General features: G+C 41.1%; 1 protein-coding gene and 1 pseudogene across 1 annotated transcript; both read left to right on the top strand.

The window, feature by feature from the left end:
- Positions 1-537: 537 nt before the first annotated feature.
- Positions 538-11876, top strand: zgc:136908 (Transitional endoplasmic reticulum ATPase). Its single transcript, XM_052126694.1, has 19 exons — positions 538-752; positions 3013-3124; positions 3822-3994; positions 4824-4966; positions 5258-5388; positions 5506-5637; positions 5761-5863; positions 6185-6318; positions 6400-6535; positions 7024-7136; positions 7210-7374; positions 8222-8344; positions 8428-8575; positions 8672-8736; positions 9370-9548; positions 9631-9760; positions 10984-11142; positions 11348-11499; positions 11608-11876. Exons 1-19 carry the CDS (start codon positions 730-732, stop codon positions 11702-11704), a joined length of 2418 nt encoding a protein of 805 aa, XP_051982654.1. The 5' UTR covers positions 538-729; the 3' UTR covers positions 11705-11876.
- Positions 11877-13618: 1742 nt separating this feature from the next.
- LOC127644246 (NADH dehydrogenase [ubiquinone] 1 beta subcomplex subunit 7-like) lies at positions 13619-16437 on the top strand (annotated as a pseudogene).
- Positions 16438-17420: the final 983 nt, after the last annotated feature.

Genomic DNA, 17420 nt, shown 5'->3' on the forward strand with positions numbered 1-17420 from the left:
GGAGCTGGTTGGTTTGGTGCATCACTCTTTTATGAAGGATTTTATGAAATCCCCATGAATGGGAAATATACTTCTAGAACCAAGACGCCTGGAAAAGCAGACGGGCACAGTTGCACTCAATTCAATTTAAGTGAAATTGTTTCTGTATGTCACACATGTATCTCTGTTGTTTTTATAAAAATAAATAAAATGCTTTGATTACATGCATTAAAAAGGACATTCCAGATGACTGTATCTGCGTGATGCAAGTTTTCTAGTCTTCACTATATTTGTGTGTTTGAATGAAAGAAAGGAAAGCCTGGAATGAGTCATGTGGGAATTGGGACGGAAAGTCGATGAGCGATTGTGAATGAGGAAAACGTTTTCATTTATCTGAAAATCTGATCAAATTAGAGGATAGACAATCTCTTTAAAATTTCTTTCATGCATAATGTTGTTTAGTGTGCCAGAATTATTTATATATTAGACGGGATGGATTTCAGATGTCTAATGGGTACCAGAGGGCGCCACACACACACACACGATCACACATTTTCTAGGCACGGAGCCTGCGGTCAGGGGGAGCGTCACACTTTGTACCACACTACACTGAACTGCAAATAAGGACTACGAACTAGACCAAGACTACAAACCTCTGACCTCCAGGATACAGACGGCTGACTTCTGATTGTCTCAGCCCCCAAACAGGCACCTTTTCTCAGCCTAACACCTCTACCAGCCTGCCCTGTCATGCCCACGTCTGGAGCCTCAGAGTGAGTAGAACTGCTGGCCTTTGGGTTTAGTGTGTTTGTTTACATGGCATATGCAAGCTTCACATAAATCTATTTTTTGGTTTGTGAAAAGTTGGACATTTCAGTGGCAGTTCATTACACTTGAGTTAAATTGTTTGTGTGTACATGTTCATAGATTTATAATCAATAACCTGAATACTCTGATACGCAAGTGTGTATGTGTGTTTGTTGGGGTAGTTTGATCTTAGCAGTAGACATACCGTAGCTTTGCTCTAAAAACAGACCAGTGTCACATGCAGAAACAGGAGACCAGACTGCATAGCGTGTTTATGTACTGTATGTCTGTTTGTGTCCGCATTAGCGTGATCAGTGCTGTAAGAACTGGGTTGTCTTCACAAACATACTTCAAACAACGCTATAAAATGTTCACTTTTGGATTTAAATGTTTATTTCTATTGGTTTTGGACCAGTTCACAAGGTCATTGAATCTTTATATTGAGTTGTTTTTAAAAAACTTAAATGTCCACACTTCTGGATTTTGCCTAGTACCTTTGGCTGTGCAGTAAAGGGTAATGTTATACAGTTTATTTTACAGTAATTATACAGTGCACTATATTACCATTTATATGCAGTGGTTTATAATATTCCTGATATACATGCATCAGTTGTCTGGCAGCACATCCTAGACACACAACTGAACTAGTACATGGACCAGGGCTGGACTGGTAATCTGGCATACTGGGTATTTTCCCGGTGGGCCGGCACACTTTGGGGAGGACTGGCCATCGGGAGAACCGAGGGGTCTGGTGGGTCTGCAGCGAAACAGGCCGAATGGGCCGCGATAAGCTAAAATGAGTCGACACGGTATGCAGAACGAACCACAAAACAAGCCACGATATGCAGAATAGGACAGCCAACACCCCTCCGCTCAACAACTCTTGGCCCAGTTGCTATGTAAAATCCCGGGCTGATTTCTCTTCCCAGTCCAGCCCTGCCATAGGCCCATCTTTCATAGCATACTCATCGCTAGGCTCTCTGCAGTTGGCATCTCAGGTACTGCTCTGTCCTGGTTCATCTGCTACACTACATTTCTATTCGTCAGTATAAATCAAATTCTGTTCCTGTTTCTCGATGTGTCCCGCAGGGTTCTGTACTAGGTCCTTTGCTGTTCATCAACTATATGCTTCTTCTAGGTCACATTATTCGGCATCATGGCCTCAACATTCACTTATGCTGATGACACTTAACTTTATATCAGCTCTAAGCGCAACTGCCCCATTACCCACAAGTTCCTTCTCTGAATGTATTAAAGCTATCAACTCATAGATTATCAGTAACGTTGTAAAACTCAGCACTGATAAAACTGACGTACTGATAGTTGGGTCTCCAAGTGTTTATCACGTCTCCCTGATCAGTTGGTCGATATTAATGGTCCTGGTCAGACCCTCCGCTATTGTTCGTAACCTTGGCATTATCATTGACCCCACACTATCTTTCCACGCTCACATCTCCTTGCTCACAAAAAACGCTTTCTCTTATCTCTGTAACATTGCGCGACTCCGACCCCTTTCTTAGCACCAACGACTACGTCTCCTAACATATCCAATACAAAATTCTCGATACAACTTTCAAAGCTTTACATGGTCTTATGCTTCTCTGAATCTTTTTTGTGTGGTGTTTTTTTTTTTTGTTTACTCTCATCCTTCAAAGCGACCTTGAGTTTGAAGAATGGCGCTATATAAAATAAACGTATTATTAATATTATTATCATCATTATTAAAGGTGCTGTAATCGATTTTAGCCGTTCTACTTCTACAAGACTGAGCCTTTGGATTAGCCAAGTCCCATCTTTCCAAAACCATGCACTTCAAAGATACCAAATGAGCTTTATAGATGCTGACATCATGCAGAAACTGGTGTTAAAAACAACAGCAGCAAAATGGCGCCCTCAACTGACAACTCTTATGAACAACATGGCATAAAAATGGCATTAAGCCTCAATAATTCTCTGAAACTATATTGTAATGATAATGCGATTGACACGTCGAAAGCGTCAGAGACTGCGGCCCGCAGACACATTTTGGTTTGCTGTTGACAGAGTCTAGAGCTGTCACAGAGACCGCTGAGATATCTCATGACACTTATTCCAGTAATATCTTTCAAGGAGCAGGAACATTTTGTTCACACCTTTCCGTGACAAAATCGCTTGCAGGACCTTTAAGTTGTATAGAATTAAGTATGGGACTGTACACAATTATGCCTCTCTGTGTGTTCTGAACAGTCCAAAGTTGGAGGATTTCTCCACTGCTATTCTGAAACAGAAGATTCGACCGAATCGACTCATAGTGGATGAAGCTACCAATGAGGACAACAGCATTGTGTGCCTGTCACAGGTGTGTGTGCCCATCAGATGGACAAATGGTTGATTTAAAGGTGAAATGTAATTTCTGCACCACTTGCGGCACCAAAGTACACAAGAATAGCCCCCTATGGTGGCCTCTCATTTTCTAAGATGGTTAATATATGGTATATTTGTGTTCAATATACGAATGTTTAAACTAGGCCTGTCAATTGAAAATTTGAATCAAATTAATTGCATGAGATGCCAATTAATTAATCGAATTTATCACATTTAATTGCATATATAAATATTTGCTTAGAAAGCCCCTCAAAAAACAATAATATATAATGATTAAATAATTATAAATATAATATATGTTATACAATTAAGATAATTTTAAATGCATTACAAAATATTGGTTATTTCCATATTGTTGAACAAAAGCCTATCATTGGCCCATTTTGCTAATTAATTTGTCAATCTGTCTGAAATTTGCATGTTGCCTATTCAGCGGGAGCTTTGCTTGCTGCCCCCTGCTGAAAACAGGTGGTACTTCAAACATGAATTGCTCTGATGGCAGGAATATTCCATATTATGACCCTGTTGACGTGAATAATTGTGTAGAAGTTTTTAACGCCTTATATAACTATATATAATTAATTGCACTAAATGAATGCATTAGATCAACAGCCCTTAAACATGTGAGCTTATATGTGTTATGTGTAAATATGTGCCTGTATATGTTTAAGGTTAAAATGGAGGAGCTACAGTTGTTCCGTGGAGATACTGTGGTGTTGCGCGGACGGAAGCGGAGACAGACAGTCTGCATTGTTCTCACAGACGACACATGTAGCAATGAGCGTGTGCGCATGAACCGGGTCACCCGTAACAACTTGCGGGTCCGCCTTGGCGATGTCATCAGGTACAAATTTCATTTTGCAGCACTTTGTCCAGCCCATAAGGTCATTAAATAGATGTACACCTGGTCTCATAGAATCATGTTACTATACCTACATTTTTACATGGGTAGTGAGATTTAAAGAGATGGGGGGGGGGGGTTCCCCCTTTTCTCCAACCCCCTTTTTCTCCCCAATTTGGAATGCCCAATTCTCAATGCGCTCTATGTCCTCATGGTGGCATAGTGACTTAACCTCAATCCGGGTGGCGGTGGACGAATCTCAGTTGCCTCCACGTCTGAGACCGTCAATGCGCGCATCTTATCACGTAACTTGTTGCGCGCGTTACCATGGAGACATAGCACGTGTGGAGGCTCATGCTATTCTCCGCGGCATCCACGCACAACTCACCACACACCCCACCGAGAGTGAGAACCACTAATCGCGACCATGAGGATGTTACCCCATGTGACTCTACCTTCCCTAGCAACCGGGCCAACTGGTTGCTTAGGAAGCCTGACTGGTGAACCGGATTCGAATTTGCGAATCCAGGTGTGGTAGTCAGCTTCTATACTTGCTGATCTACCCAGGCCCCCCTAACTCGATTATCCTTAAAAAAAACAAATATATAACAATTTCACTCGCTTTTAATGCGACACAGAGGACATTTTACCTTGAAGCTGCTGCAATATGAGTCACCACAGTTTGTTATGAGATCAGGCTCAATTAAAACTACAGTAGAGGGCTCAGCTGCTGTTATTGGTAAAGAACATCTACAAAAACAGAAACAAGAGCGGTCTCAAATCTGAGCTGTGAAAGACTGCAGTACCCATGTGTATGTATGTGTATGTATAGTATCAACGCCTGTCCAGATGTGAAATACGGGAAGCGCATCCATGTTCTACCCATTGACGACACAATCGAGGGGCTGACTGGCAACCTGTTTGAGGTTTTCCTGAAGCCATATTTCCTGGAGGCTTACCGGCCTGTTCACAAAGGTACATGTGATCAGTCCATGTGTGCTTTAAGATTAGAGCTGGGTAGAAGCGAAAGGTGGGTTAGTTTAGGGGTTGAGCTTGGCTTTGGGAATTGGTACAATTAGTACAATCAATGCCGATAATCTCAAAGTGGTCAAATATCGGCTAATTAATCAGCCTGGCAAATATATCGTGCTATTGATGTAATACAGTATACAAATTGATTACTACAGCTCTCACCTGCTAGTCAAGTAATATACAAAAAAAAGAATGTATTTATTTTATGATTTCTCTCTCTCTCGCTCTGTCCAGATGATATTTTTCTAGTGAGAGGTGGTATGAGAGCAGTGGAGTTTAAAGTGGTAGAAACAGACCCCAAACCACACTGCATTGTTGCCCCAGATACTATTGTCCACTGTGAGGGAGAGCCTATCAAACGAGAGGTGTGTGTGTTTGTGTGTGTGATGTCTTCTGGCATTTTCATCTAACCTCTACATTTTCTTAATTTCTACATTTGCGGCAGCTGTTGACGATGTCATGTTATGCTTTGATGATGTCAGGATGAAGAGGAGAGTCTGAACGACATCGGGTATGATGACATCGGTGGTTGTCGTAAACAGCTGGCTCAGATTAAAGAGATGGTGGAGCTGCCTCTCAGGCACCCAGGCCTGTTCAAAGCCATCGGAGTGAAGGCAAGAATCGCCATACACATAGAGTATCTCCGTCCATTTTCTCATACATCCATCAATGCATTCTAAAGATAACGAAATCACTCACGGATATTCATTAACACAAAACTCACTGTCCATCCGTAGCCTCCGAGGGGGATTCTGCTGTACGGTCCACCCGGTACAGGCAAGACTCTGGTGGCACGTGCTGTTGCCAATGAGACCGGAGCGTTCTTCTTTCTCATCAATGGTACGTCAGAACTCAAACAACTATAAAGCCGCAATCTGAAACTTTTGTGTCCGACTGTTTGTGGTCCTGCAGTACTAGAGGCTTTTCAATACTACATACAGTATCTACATTAGAGCTCATTCTACAGAAGGCCATAAGCCGCTTGTTTGAAATGTAGAGCTATAGATGGGTAATTATCAACTTCTGATATTCATATCACAGATTCCACACGCATTAACAGTCAATCACATCATCCTTGTGACCGGATTACAAATGGATATTGAATCATAACTCTTTCGTTATCTATTTCTTGTGCTCTATGTTCTTTCATTTGTATCCCAGGCCCTGAGATCATGAGTAAGCTGGCGGGAGAGTCTGAGAGTAACCTGAGAAAAGCTTTCGAGGAGGCTGAAAAAAATGCCCCTGCTATCATCTTCATTGATGAGCTGGATGCAATTGCTCCAAAACGAGAGAAGGTAATGAGAAGAAAGAAAACATCTACAGTGTGATGTTTGTAGAGAAGAATGTGGTATTGCTCTGATGGTTATCTCATGTAGACTCACGGTGAGGTTGAGCGGAGGATCGTCTCTCAGTTGCTCACCCTCATGGATGGCTTGAAACAGCGCGTTCATGTTGTCGTGATGGCGGCGACAAACAGACCCAACAGTGTGGATCCTGCTCTTCGTCGCTTTGGTATGAGTATAAGTAGCATTTCCACTTCAGCATGTTTTGATATGGTTCGATTACAAACCATTGCAGGCCTGGAATTCTCAGCAAAGTTAGCTAACCCAAAGTCTTTCTAGCAAGTCAGTCCATTGGCGGCAATCTCTGGAACGCTTTCTGGTAGCTATTTTTCTATGTAAACAAGCAGCATACATCCTCCAATCTACTTGAATGGGGAAAGCCCGAAATCTCCAAAACGGTTGGTCAAGGTTACAATCAAAGAACGTATTTCAAATCAGCAGTAAAATCTGACAACACTGGAATCATATAGCTAATGTGCATTTTCGTTCTCGAGTTGATTGGCAGGCCATGTCTGTCTCTAAAGACTCTTTTACATGTAAGACGGGATTTCCTTTCTACAGTTCTTCAGTACTGGAACTGCTGTCAGTATGAACTCCTCAAAACATATACCTTTAAGTAAGGTCAGTTGTAAGTGTTGTGGTGGCTCCTTATTGCAGGTCGGTTTGATCGTGAGATTGACATTGGTATCCCTGATACAATCGGCAGGCTGGAGATTTTACAGATTCACACCAAGAACATGAAACTGTCGGACGATGTGGACCTGGAAAAGGTTAGAGAGAAAGTGATGGAGATAGGGTCTAATCCATGTCAAATGTTTTATAAAATCTCTCTGTGCATGGTAGATCTCCGCTGAAACACACGGGCACGTGGGAGCAGATTTGGCTGCTCTGTGTTCAGAAGCAGCGCTGCAGGCCATCCGCAAAAAGCTGATTCTTATTGATCTGGAGGATGACAGCATCGACGCAGACATTCTCAACTCACTCGCCGTCACCATGGATGACTTCAAGGTCTGCGTCAACATTGTTGAAATTATTTTTGTTTAATCTTTTCCATTTCAGAGGGCAAATCTTTTACTCATATGTTGCTCTTGCATTGCTATGGACACTTAATGTAGATCTTGATTCTCTTAAAATTGGGAGATATAAAAATTGACACAAATGAGATAATTGTTGGCGGCACAGTGGCTCAGTGGGAAGCTCTGTCGCCTTACAGCAAGAAGGTCATCAGTTGGGAGTCCTGGCTCAACCTGGGCCAGGTGAGCTTTTGCATGTTCTCAACGTGTTCGGCATGGGTTTCCTCTGGGTGCTCTTGTTTCCCCCAGAAGTCCAAAGTCATGCATGTCAAGTGACTCTAAATTGCCCATAGGTATGAGTGAGAGTGTGAATGTGTTTTTCTGTGTGTGTGTTAGCCCTGTGATGGACTGGCTCCCTGCCTTCAGCCCAAGACAGTTGGGATAGGCTCCAGCACTACCTGCGACCCTGCATATAGGATAAGTAGCTATAGGGAATGGATGGATGGATAGAGACAATTGTTGGCATAAAGTAAAAGTAAGAGCTATACAATTAATGTGGATAGCATAGCTCAGATTGCTTGGTCTTGGGAGATTTTAGGATAAATGTTTGGGTTCATATTGAGACCTCAAACGTTTGTATCTTGGCAAATCCAAGCACAGTTTGATGCATTGCTGAGATCTCTTCTGAAACTCTACAGGAGACTTGTGAGATTGCAGAGGTCTTTTTCTCAGGGAAGCAAGATCCTTAAGCAAACTTTCCAATGTAATATCTTTGCTGGAGAACCAGCTGAGATACTAAAGAGATTTCATCTGTTGTATCTGCCCATCTCTGTCTCTTTCAGTGGTCTCTGAGTCAGAGTAACCCATCTGCTCTGAGGGAGACAATAGCCGAGGTTCCTCATGTAAACTGGGAGGACATCGGAGGACTAGATGAGGTGAAGAGAGAGTTACAGGAGCTTGTGCAGGTAACACCCACAAACATATGCACACAAACAGACATGAAATGGTCATTCATTCACTCGCCCTTCCTCCCGCTGTCTCCGGTCAGTATCCCGTGGAGTATCCTGAAAAGTTTCTGAAGTTTGGAATGACTCCATCTCGAGGTGTTCTGTTCTATGGCCCACCAGGGTGTGGCAAAACTCTACTAGCTAAAGCCATTGCCAATGAGTGCCAGGCTAACTTTGTGTCCATTAAAGGTATGCATGTATTCAAGAGAGTGTGTTAAAAAGGAAAGGCTGTACAGGAGTTGTTTGTGAGTGTTTAATCCGTTCCATGTCTTGTTTGGATTGCAGGCCCAGAGCTGCTCACTATGTGGTTTGGGGAATCAGAGGCAAACGTTAGAGACGTGTTTGATAAGGTGAGTAAACTGTTGTCTTTTATACCTGGTATTGACATCCTTCTTGCGTGATCCAATCACAAGTGTTCAGCCAAGACAAATCGCTGTTTACACCTGGCATTGACATGTCAAATAACATCTCAAATGAATCTACTAAAACCACTTGAGACAATCAGATTTCTTTTAGATTTTAACTAGTTTTAGGCACAATATGTGTTATAAAAGTATGCAGTCATTCATGCATCAGGACACATTGGCGTTTGTACCATAAATGTTTCTGACTACCACCAAATGTATTTTGAGTGATCTGATCACAAACCGTTATGGGCCACGTTTTGAGGCCAAAAGTGTGTACTCTTTCTAGCCTTACTATTCAGTCCAGTTATAACCTACTCATTACATGTCGAGTACAATATGGCAAAATCGTAAAAAGTTGGCTCATACAAAATGAACCAACGAACATTGACAAATTACCCAAGTTTAACCCCTAGCTAACCCAAACCCTAAACATAAGGGGGTTTGAACGCTAACCCTAAACCTACTTGTCAACCTAACCAAAAATGTAACCTTTAATCAAACCCTAATTTAAATTATTATGAGAATATGTTGTCCAGATCCCCTTCTATCTTGTTGCTGTTGTTGGTATGGTAACAGGCACGGCAGGCCGCTCCATGCATTTTATTCTTTGATGAGCTGGACTCCATTGCCAAATCTCGAGGAGGCGGGGCTGGGGATGCAGGGGGTGCAGCTGACAGGGTCATCAACCAGATCTTAACAGAAATGGACGGGATGACCAACAAGAAGAACGTCTTTATCATTGGTGCCACCAACAGGTAAAAAAAAAACTGTATGAGTGTGTTGCCATTTGGTAAAATGAGGACGAGGGTAGTACAGTACTAATTGTCTCTCTCTCAGACCTGATATTATTGATGCTGCAATCCTGAGGCCTGGTCGTTTGGATCAGTTGATTTATATCCCTCTACCTGACACAGCCTCCCGCTCTGCCATCCTAAGAGCCAACCTCCGCAAGTCTCCTATCGCTAAGGTCATTCACACGCATGTGGATTTACTAACACTGTATTTCCCCCACAACTATTTAACATAGCTGAATTTATGGCAGAGTTGTGAGAGAGCAGTCTGAACAGAATGCAATCAGGAAAAAGGACTGTGTACCAGTCTATACATAGACAACATATCTTTCTATGGAGCGCAACATTCTGGTTCCGTTCATTATCTCCATGGGCGAATTGATTATTAACGATAACTAATAAACCTTAAAAGACAGACCTACTGTGTGCTCGGAGGTTGTTTATTGATGATATATGCTTCTGTTGAAGCCATCGATCCACGTTGTTACAAAAAAATATGTTAACTTGCAGAATTTCCGGTTGAAGAACTACATTACCAATGATCTTGAAGTGAAGGATCCTCCAATAGAAGAAGAAGCCTTTATTTTTGGTCACACGTTATACATAATGTTTTTTGCATTTATACAGTGAAATTCGTTTTTTCACATATTCCAGTTAAGCTGGGGGTCAGAGTGCAGGGTCAGACATGGTACGGCACCCCTGGAGCAGATAGTGTCAATGGCCTTGCTCAAGGGCATCTTGGGCAAGGCAAGGGCAGGGGTCCAACAGTGGCATCTTGGCTGTGTTGGGGCTTGAACCCCCGACCTTCTGGTCAGTAACCCAGAGCCTTAACTGCTGAGCCACCACTGCCCCTACAACTTCGCATATCCCAACTAAGCTGAGGTCAGAGGCTGATACGGTGCCCCTAAAGCAGATGGGGTCAAGGGCCTTGCTCAAGGGCCCAACAGTGGAATCATGGCAGTGTTGGGACTTGAACCCCGTGGGTTAGTAACCCAATAGAGCGTTAATTGATTTTCAACAATAACTTATAAACCTTTAAAGACAGACCTACCTTGAGCTTCGAGGTTGTTCAACGGTGGTATATGCTTCCATTGAAACTTCATTGTTTAAAAATTGGCTGGTTTGGTTCATGGCTTAAAACTCTTTTATGAAGCATCTATGGGAAAAATAAATGGGAAAAAGACTTCTGGAACAAAGACGGCAGAAAAAGTGGATGCCGGGCACTGTTGTGCTCTATTGGGTGGTCCTCGCTGGCTGCACAAAAAAGTTCACGTCAAGTTAACGAAGCCGGTTCTTTTATCAAATTAGTCAAAAAACTGACTGTCTGGTACATATAGGCAAATGCATGCATAATAACGGTTTGTATTTGTGTGTGTGTGTGTGTGTGTGTGGTTTTCAGGACGTAGACCTAGCATATTTGTCCCGGATAACTGAGGGTTTCTCAGGAGCAGACCTGACTGAGATCTGCCAGAGAGCCTGTAAGCTTGCTATCAGAGAAGCCATAGAGGCAGAGATCCGTGCTGAGAGACAGCGGCAAGCCAAGAAGGAGACCGCTATGGTCAGTACACGTTTGTGCGCTTGAGAAATCCACTGCTCTGTGGTGTCAGAGAGTGGTAAAGCTCCATATTTAAGATTCAGTAATGCAGACCCCACCAAGCTTTTCCTCACATTTATAATAGATCTTACCTGAGCGCCACATGTTTATGACCCCATACTTGTACATCTCTCCCCGCCCCCCACCCCCCCCCTCCCCCCCCCATAAGGATGATGATTACGACCCAGTGCCTGAGATCAGGAAGGATCATTTTGAGGAAGCCATGAGATTTGCTCGTCGGTCTGTTAGTGATAACGACATTCGGAAGTATGAGATGTTCGCTCAGACTCTACAACAGAGCCGCGGATTTGGCAACTTTAGGTACTGAAACTCCTAAACACACAGATCCATCCTAATTTACCTTATACTGTACTTCGTTGCATGAGGTAAAGTTTATTTTCTTCCTTCTATTCTTTGACTCGTCCACAGGTTTCCCACTGGAGCTCAGTCAGGTGGAGGTCAGGGGTCAGGCCAAGGCTCTGGAGGTCAGTTCAGAAATGATGGAGATGATGACCTTTATCAGTAATCAAGGTCAACTACCGGCTCAACACGTGTGGTGTGAGACAGCGAGAGAAAAGTTGTTTGCTCTTACTCATTTTGACAGAAACATTAAATTTAATGCCTATTGTTCACACTAAGATGATGTTGTTAAATATATGTGATGATGTGAATGTGTGTCGTACATTAATAAAGAAAATGTACTACATTTAATTGAGCTTGTTCTCTTTCCATATTGTAAGTGTTTACTTCTAATTATTCCAAAGATTCTCATCTGATATTAAAATAAATTATAATGCAGTAACCTCGGTTCAGTCATTGAGAATCACTGGTTAAATGTGTAGGAACGCTTTTAGCTTAGTTTATACCAAGGCACATTCACTACTTTAGGTTTGAACATTACATTTCATCTTTAACTTGGCTAAGTTAACATTAGCTTGCTAACATTTTAGCACAAAACTGCACAATTTTGCAGGCACGTCTGCATTTTAGTCTGCCGATAAACTAAAGATATTCTCTGGCTCATTTTAAAATGAAACGGAGAATAATTGTAGTTTATCGGCAGATTAAATGCAGACGCACCGGTAAAATTGTGCAGATAAGAAAAAACAGCTTAAGCTGGTAGCCATTGGAACATGGTAGCTGGTTTGAGCTGGTCAACCAGCTACCATCTTCCAAAAACCAGCTTGGACCAGCTACCATGTTACAATGGCTACCAGCTTAAGCTGTTTTTTCCACCAGGACAGACAGACAGACAGATGATAGACAGATAGCTAGACAGACAGTTGATAGTTAGACAGATGATAGTTAGAGAGACAGACAGATGATAGATAGAGAGACAGACAGATGATAGATAGAGAGACAGACAGATGATAGTTAGAGAGACAGACAGATGATAGATAGATGACAGATAGACAGACAGATGATAGATAGAGAGACAGACAGATGATAGATAGAGAGACAGACAGATGATAGATAGATGACAGATAGACAGACAGATTATAGATAGAGAGACTGACAGATTATAGATAGAGAGACAGACAGATGATAGATAGAGAGACAGACAGATGATAGTTAGAGAGACAGACAGATGATAGATAGAGAGACAGACAGATGATAGTTAGAGAGACAGACAGATGATAGATAGATGACAGATAGACAGACAGATTATAGATAGAGAGACAGACAGATGATAGATAGATGACAGACAGACTGACAGATTATAGATAGAGAGACAGACAGATGATAGATAGATGACAGACAGACTGACAGATTATAGATAGAGAGACAGACAGATGATAGACAGATGACAGACAGACTGACAGATTATAGATAGAGAGACAGACAGATGATAGATAGATGACAGACAGACTGACAGATTATAGATAGAGAGACAGACAGATGATAGAGAGACAGACAGATGATAGTTAGACAGACAGACAGATGATAGATAGAGACAGACAGATGATAGATAGAGAGACAGACAGATGAAAGTTAGAGAGACAGACAGATGATAGATAGAGAGACAGACAGATGATAGAGAGACAGACAGATGATAGTTAGAGAGACAGACAGATGATAGATAGATGACAGATAGACAGACAGATTATAGATAGAGAGACAGACGATAGATAGATAGATAGATGACAGACAGACTGACAGATTATAGATAGAGAGACAGACAGACTGACAGATTATAGATAGAGACAGACAGACAGACAGATGATAGATAGATGACAGACAGACTGACAGATTATAGATAGAGAGACAGACAGACTGACAGATTATAGATAGATGACAGACAGACTGACAGATTCATGTCCTGAGGGGAAATTGATTCACAGATCTGAATAACATCAGTGAGGGAAAGTTAGATAGATAGGAAAGAACTGGAACACACATATTTCGATATTATTGTTTTTAAATATAATGTTCAGTTTATAAAAATGCGTAAGGATGCAGAAAATGTATTGATTGGTTGTTGATAGGTGTTTGATAAATGTCTGACTCATTTCATACCGTGTGTTGTGAAAGAAATGTATTATTTATGTCTTACAAGTGACTATTGATTTAGTTGATTTCTAAGTTTTTCTCTTGAGGCGCTTTTGGGAAGATTTCGAGGCGGAACGAAATCAGTAGTACCGAGCAAACGTGTTTACTTCCGGGAAATACCGGAAACTGATGGAGCTGTCTGGAGGTGGCCGAACGGCAGAGAGCAGAAATCGTTTTCTGGATTTTAACTGTATTTATTTTTGTAGCGGTACCGCAGTTGGTATTGATTTGTCCTGCGCACAATGGGGGCTCATCTTGCTCGGAGTTATATGACAGAGCCGGACACGACACCAGACCCGAAGAAAGCGTCTGATTATGACCCACAACTGGGCTTCACGGAGCGGCATGAGAGAGGTAATATGTCCCGCTCAACATGCATCTACCAAAACATATGTCTATCACATTTAATATGATATATACATATTTAATATTACATTTTTTATCATTCCTCGGTGGACGGATCAGTTCTACAATATAACAGCAGCCTTTAAATGTGAAATAAAAATAACCACGTGGGCATTTGCTGTATCTAAATCTTTATCATTGACAATATTCATCTATACTTTTATCATCACTTCAATGCATATTTTGTAATTCTGATAAGATGTGAATATATGGAAACGTGTCCCATCAGCACGTGTATGTGTATATATATATATATCATACTTATTATAATAAGTATAAGGAATATTAATAAACCTTATTCCTCATTAAACCCCATCTGGTGAAAATATCGGCAAAAAATTGCCTCTATATTTGGTAAATATTTTAAAATCGAGCACTGTAATGAAGCCTATTTGGCGTAATTTCAAAATAAGAGTCCCTGGTGTGTCTCGAGCTTCTTTACAATTAAAAGTTCCATGTTATGCATCAAATCTGAATTATTTTTTGATTGCACAATAAACTGCTTTTAGGATTGTATTAATTTGGGACTCTTGCAGCCTCAGTGTCTGCACGTCCTAGTAAGGAAACAATAATATATTTTTGATCATTTTATAAATCGATTAAAAAACTCTATTGGACGATTAATCGTATCGGTAAAATCCACTATCAACCGACCTCTAATGGGTCGTGTTGTGTGCAAGATCTATTATAACCACACTTTTATTTTGTCTTACAAGGATGTTGAACTGCTTTGTTATTAGTCATGGTGGCCACGCAGGAACAGATGAATATGGCGATGTTGCCGGTGGAGCAGTGAGATTACTGCGCACATCACCTGCTCAAACTGATGAAGTGCAAGAGGGACAATTTCCCCAATTTCCTGGCCTGCAAACACGAGAGACATGACTGGGACTACTGTCAGCATCACGAGTAAGAAATGCTCTTCTGTATCAGCTTAAACTCCGGTGACAATAGATAATTTCTGCTGTGCTGGTATAGACAGTGCCGCTGGCGAGTCTGAATAAGATATTTTTGATTGTTTCTCTGCAGTTATGTGATGAGGATGAAAGAGTATGAGAGAGAGAGGAGACTCCACATGAGGAAGAAGAGGATCGAGGCACAGACAGCATGAAGACTTTCCTCTTCCTTCATTTCTCAATCACTTCCTGTTTTTGCGGGTGTATATAAATAACTCTAAACAATAAAGAGCGTCTCATCTGATCTCATCGGAGTTTCTTAAATGAACACACGGATCAATATGTGCAAATACAAGACAATCGAATTCTGTTAAATCAATTAAATGTCTAATTTAGCAGAATATGAGAATTATAATACAAATTTTCGGGGTTGATTTTTATTCGTGTTTTTGTTATGTGAAGGTCACATTAAAACTAAATTGGAACTTTTTCATGCATTTTATGTAAAGTTAGACTTTCAATATTAAACTATGAAAATCCATTATAAAAATTATTACGCTTAAAACGATAATCGAGAAAAAAGTGTAAGAAACATTTCAATATTTATTGTGCGAAAATTATTTCTATAAATTTCAGAAATTACTATAATTCCACAATTTTGGCAAACTTTTTACTACACCAATTTTGTATTTTCTTTTTACTTAATGTACTTGTTCACCAAGTGGACAAAAGTGTCAATGAAGAGCATGCTTAAGATATATGAGACAACTGATGTTTGAAGAAAAGGAAAATCAAGGGATGTATTTTTTCACAATTTTCACCCCAAAAAATTGCACTAATTATGCAAATTGTTTTGAATATAAAGTTCTGTGCAAAAGTCTGATGTTTCACACAATCATTTGTCTTAAGATGGTTATTTATATTTTCAGCTTTAATGTGTCAATAGGAAATATTAATGTTAGACTCCCAAACATTCCTTTTGTGAAGGGAGCCCTGCAACAGATGTCATGGCCCCAGGGCTGGACTGGTAATCTGGCATACCGGGCATTTTCCGGTGGGCCGACGCACTTTGGGGCCGATCAAGGGTGGACTGGCCATTGGGAGAACTGAGCGGGCCGGTGAGTTGGCCACGAAACGGGCCGCGATAAGTTAAAATGAGCCTCTGCATTATGCAGAACGGACCACAAAATGGTGCAGAAAAGGGAAACTTTTGATCCAATTGCTATGGAAAATCCTGGGCCGATTTCTCTTCCCTGTCCAGCCCTGCATGGCCCCCACTGAACATCATGCCAGATCACATAAAGAGACATAAGCAATTGAAACAGAATAAATGGACAGAAGAACTGTGATGAATGCTTCAAGAAGCTTGAAACATCATATCTGCCAACAACCAATAAACTGTTCTGTATGAAAAATGGTACAAGGTATTTCCCATTTTATTTCAAAAAAGTCTTTCTATAAGCATCATTTTCATCAAAGATGTGGTGAAAACGACACTGATGGTAATATTCATGATTTTTAGAAGAACAAAAAATACAAATCTCCTGTGATGCATGTACAGTTGAAGACAATATTATTAGCCCCCCTATGAAATTTAAATTCTTTTTCAAATATTTCCCAAATGATGTTTAACGGAGCAAGGGGATTTTATCACAGTCTCTCTTATTATACATTTCCTCTGGAGAAAGCCTTATTTATTTCAACTTGCCTGGAATAAAATAATTATTTAAAAAGGTCAATATTATTAGCCCCCTTAAGAAATGATCTGTTTGATTGGCTACGGAAACCAACCACTGTTATCCAATGACTCGCCTAAGCCTTTAAATTGCACTTCAAACGGAGGATTAGCATCTTGCAAAACAACTAGTGAAGTCATATAAAACTGTCATCATGGCAAAGACAAAACAAATTCGTTTAGACTTGAGAAAGAGAATTGTTAATGCTCACAAATCTGGAGAAGGATATACACGTTTATCAAAGCATTTCATGTGTCAAGAACTGCCGTGAGAAGTATCATCAAGAAGTTTGGAGAGACCCTTACAGTGACTGGCAAGGCTGGCAGAGACAGGAAGCGAAACTGGTGAGAGAGGTTTCTAAAGACCCAAGATCAACTGCCAAGACGCTAGAGAATGATTTAGCCAAGTCTGTGATTGAGGTCTCAACGAAGAGTCCTGCACTGGAATGGACTGTGAGGTTGCAGACCAAGAAACACTTCTGAAGACGAGACACCTCCAAGCTAGACTGAAGTTAGCCAAGGACAACCAGGAGAAAACTGATGCACACTGGAAGCGTGTCCTTTGGTCAGATGACATGTTTGGAGAAAGAAGGGAGAGGCGCTCATCCCAAAGAACACCGTTCCCATGGCGATGGGAGTATAACGCTTGTGGGGAT

The sequence above is a fragment of the Xyrauchen texanus genome, chromosome 5 (genome assembly GCF_025860055.1).
Source record: "Xyrauchen texanus isolate HMW12.3.18 chromosome 5, RBS_HiC_50CHRs, whole genome shotgun sequence".
NCBI classification, from domain to species: domain Eukaryota; kingdom Metazoa; phylum Chordata; class Actinopteri; order Cypriniformes; family Catostomidae; genus Xyrauchen; species Xyrauchen texanus.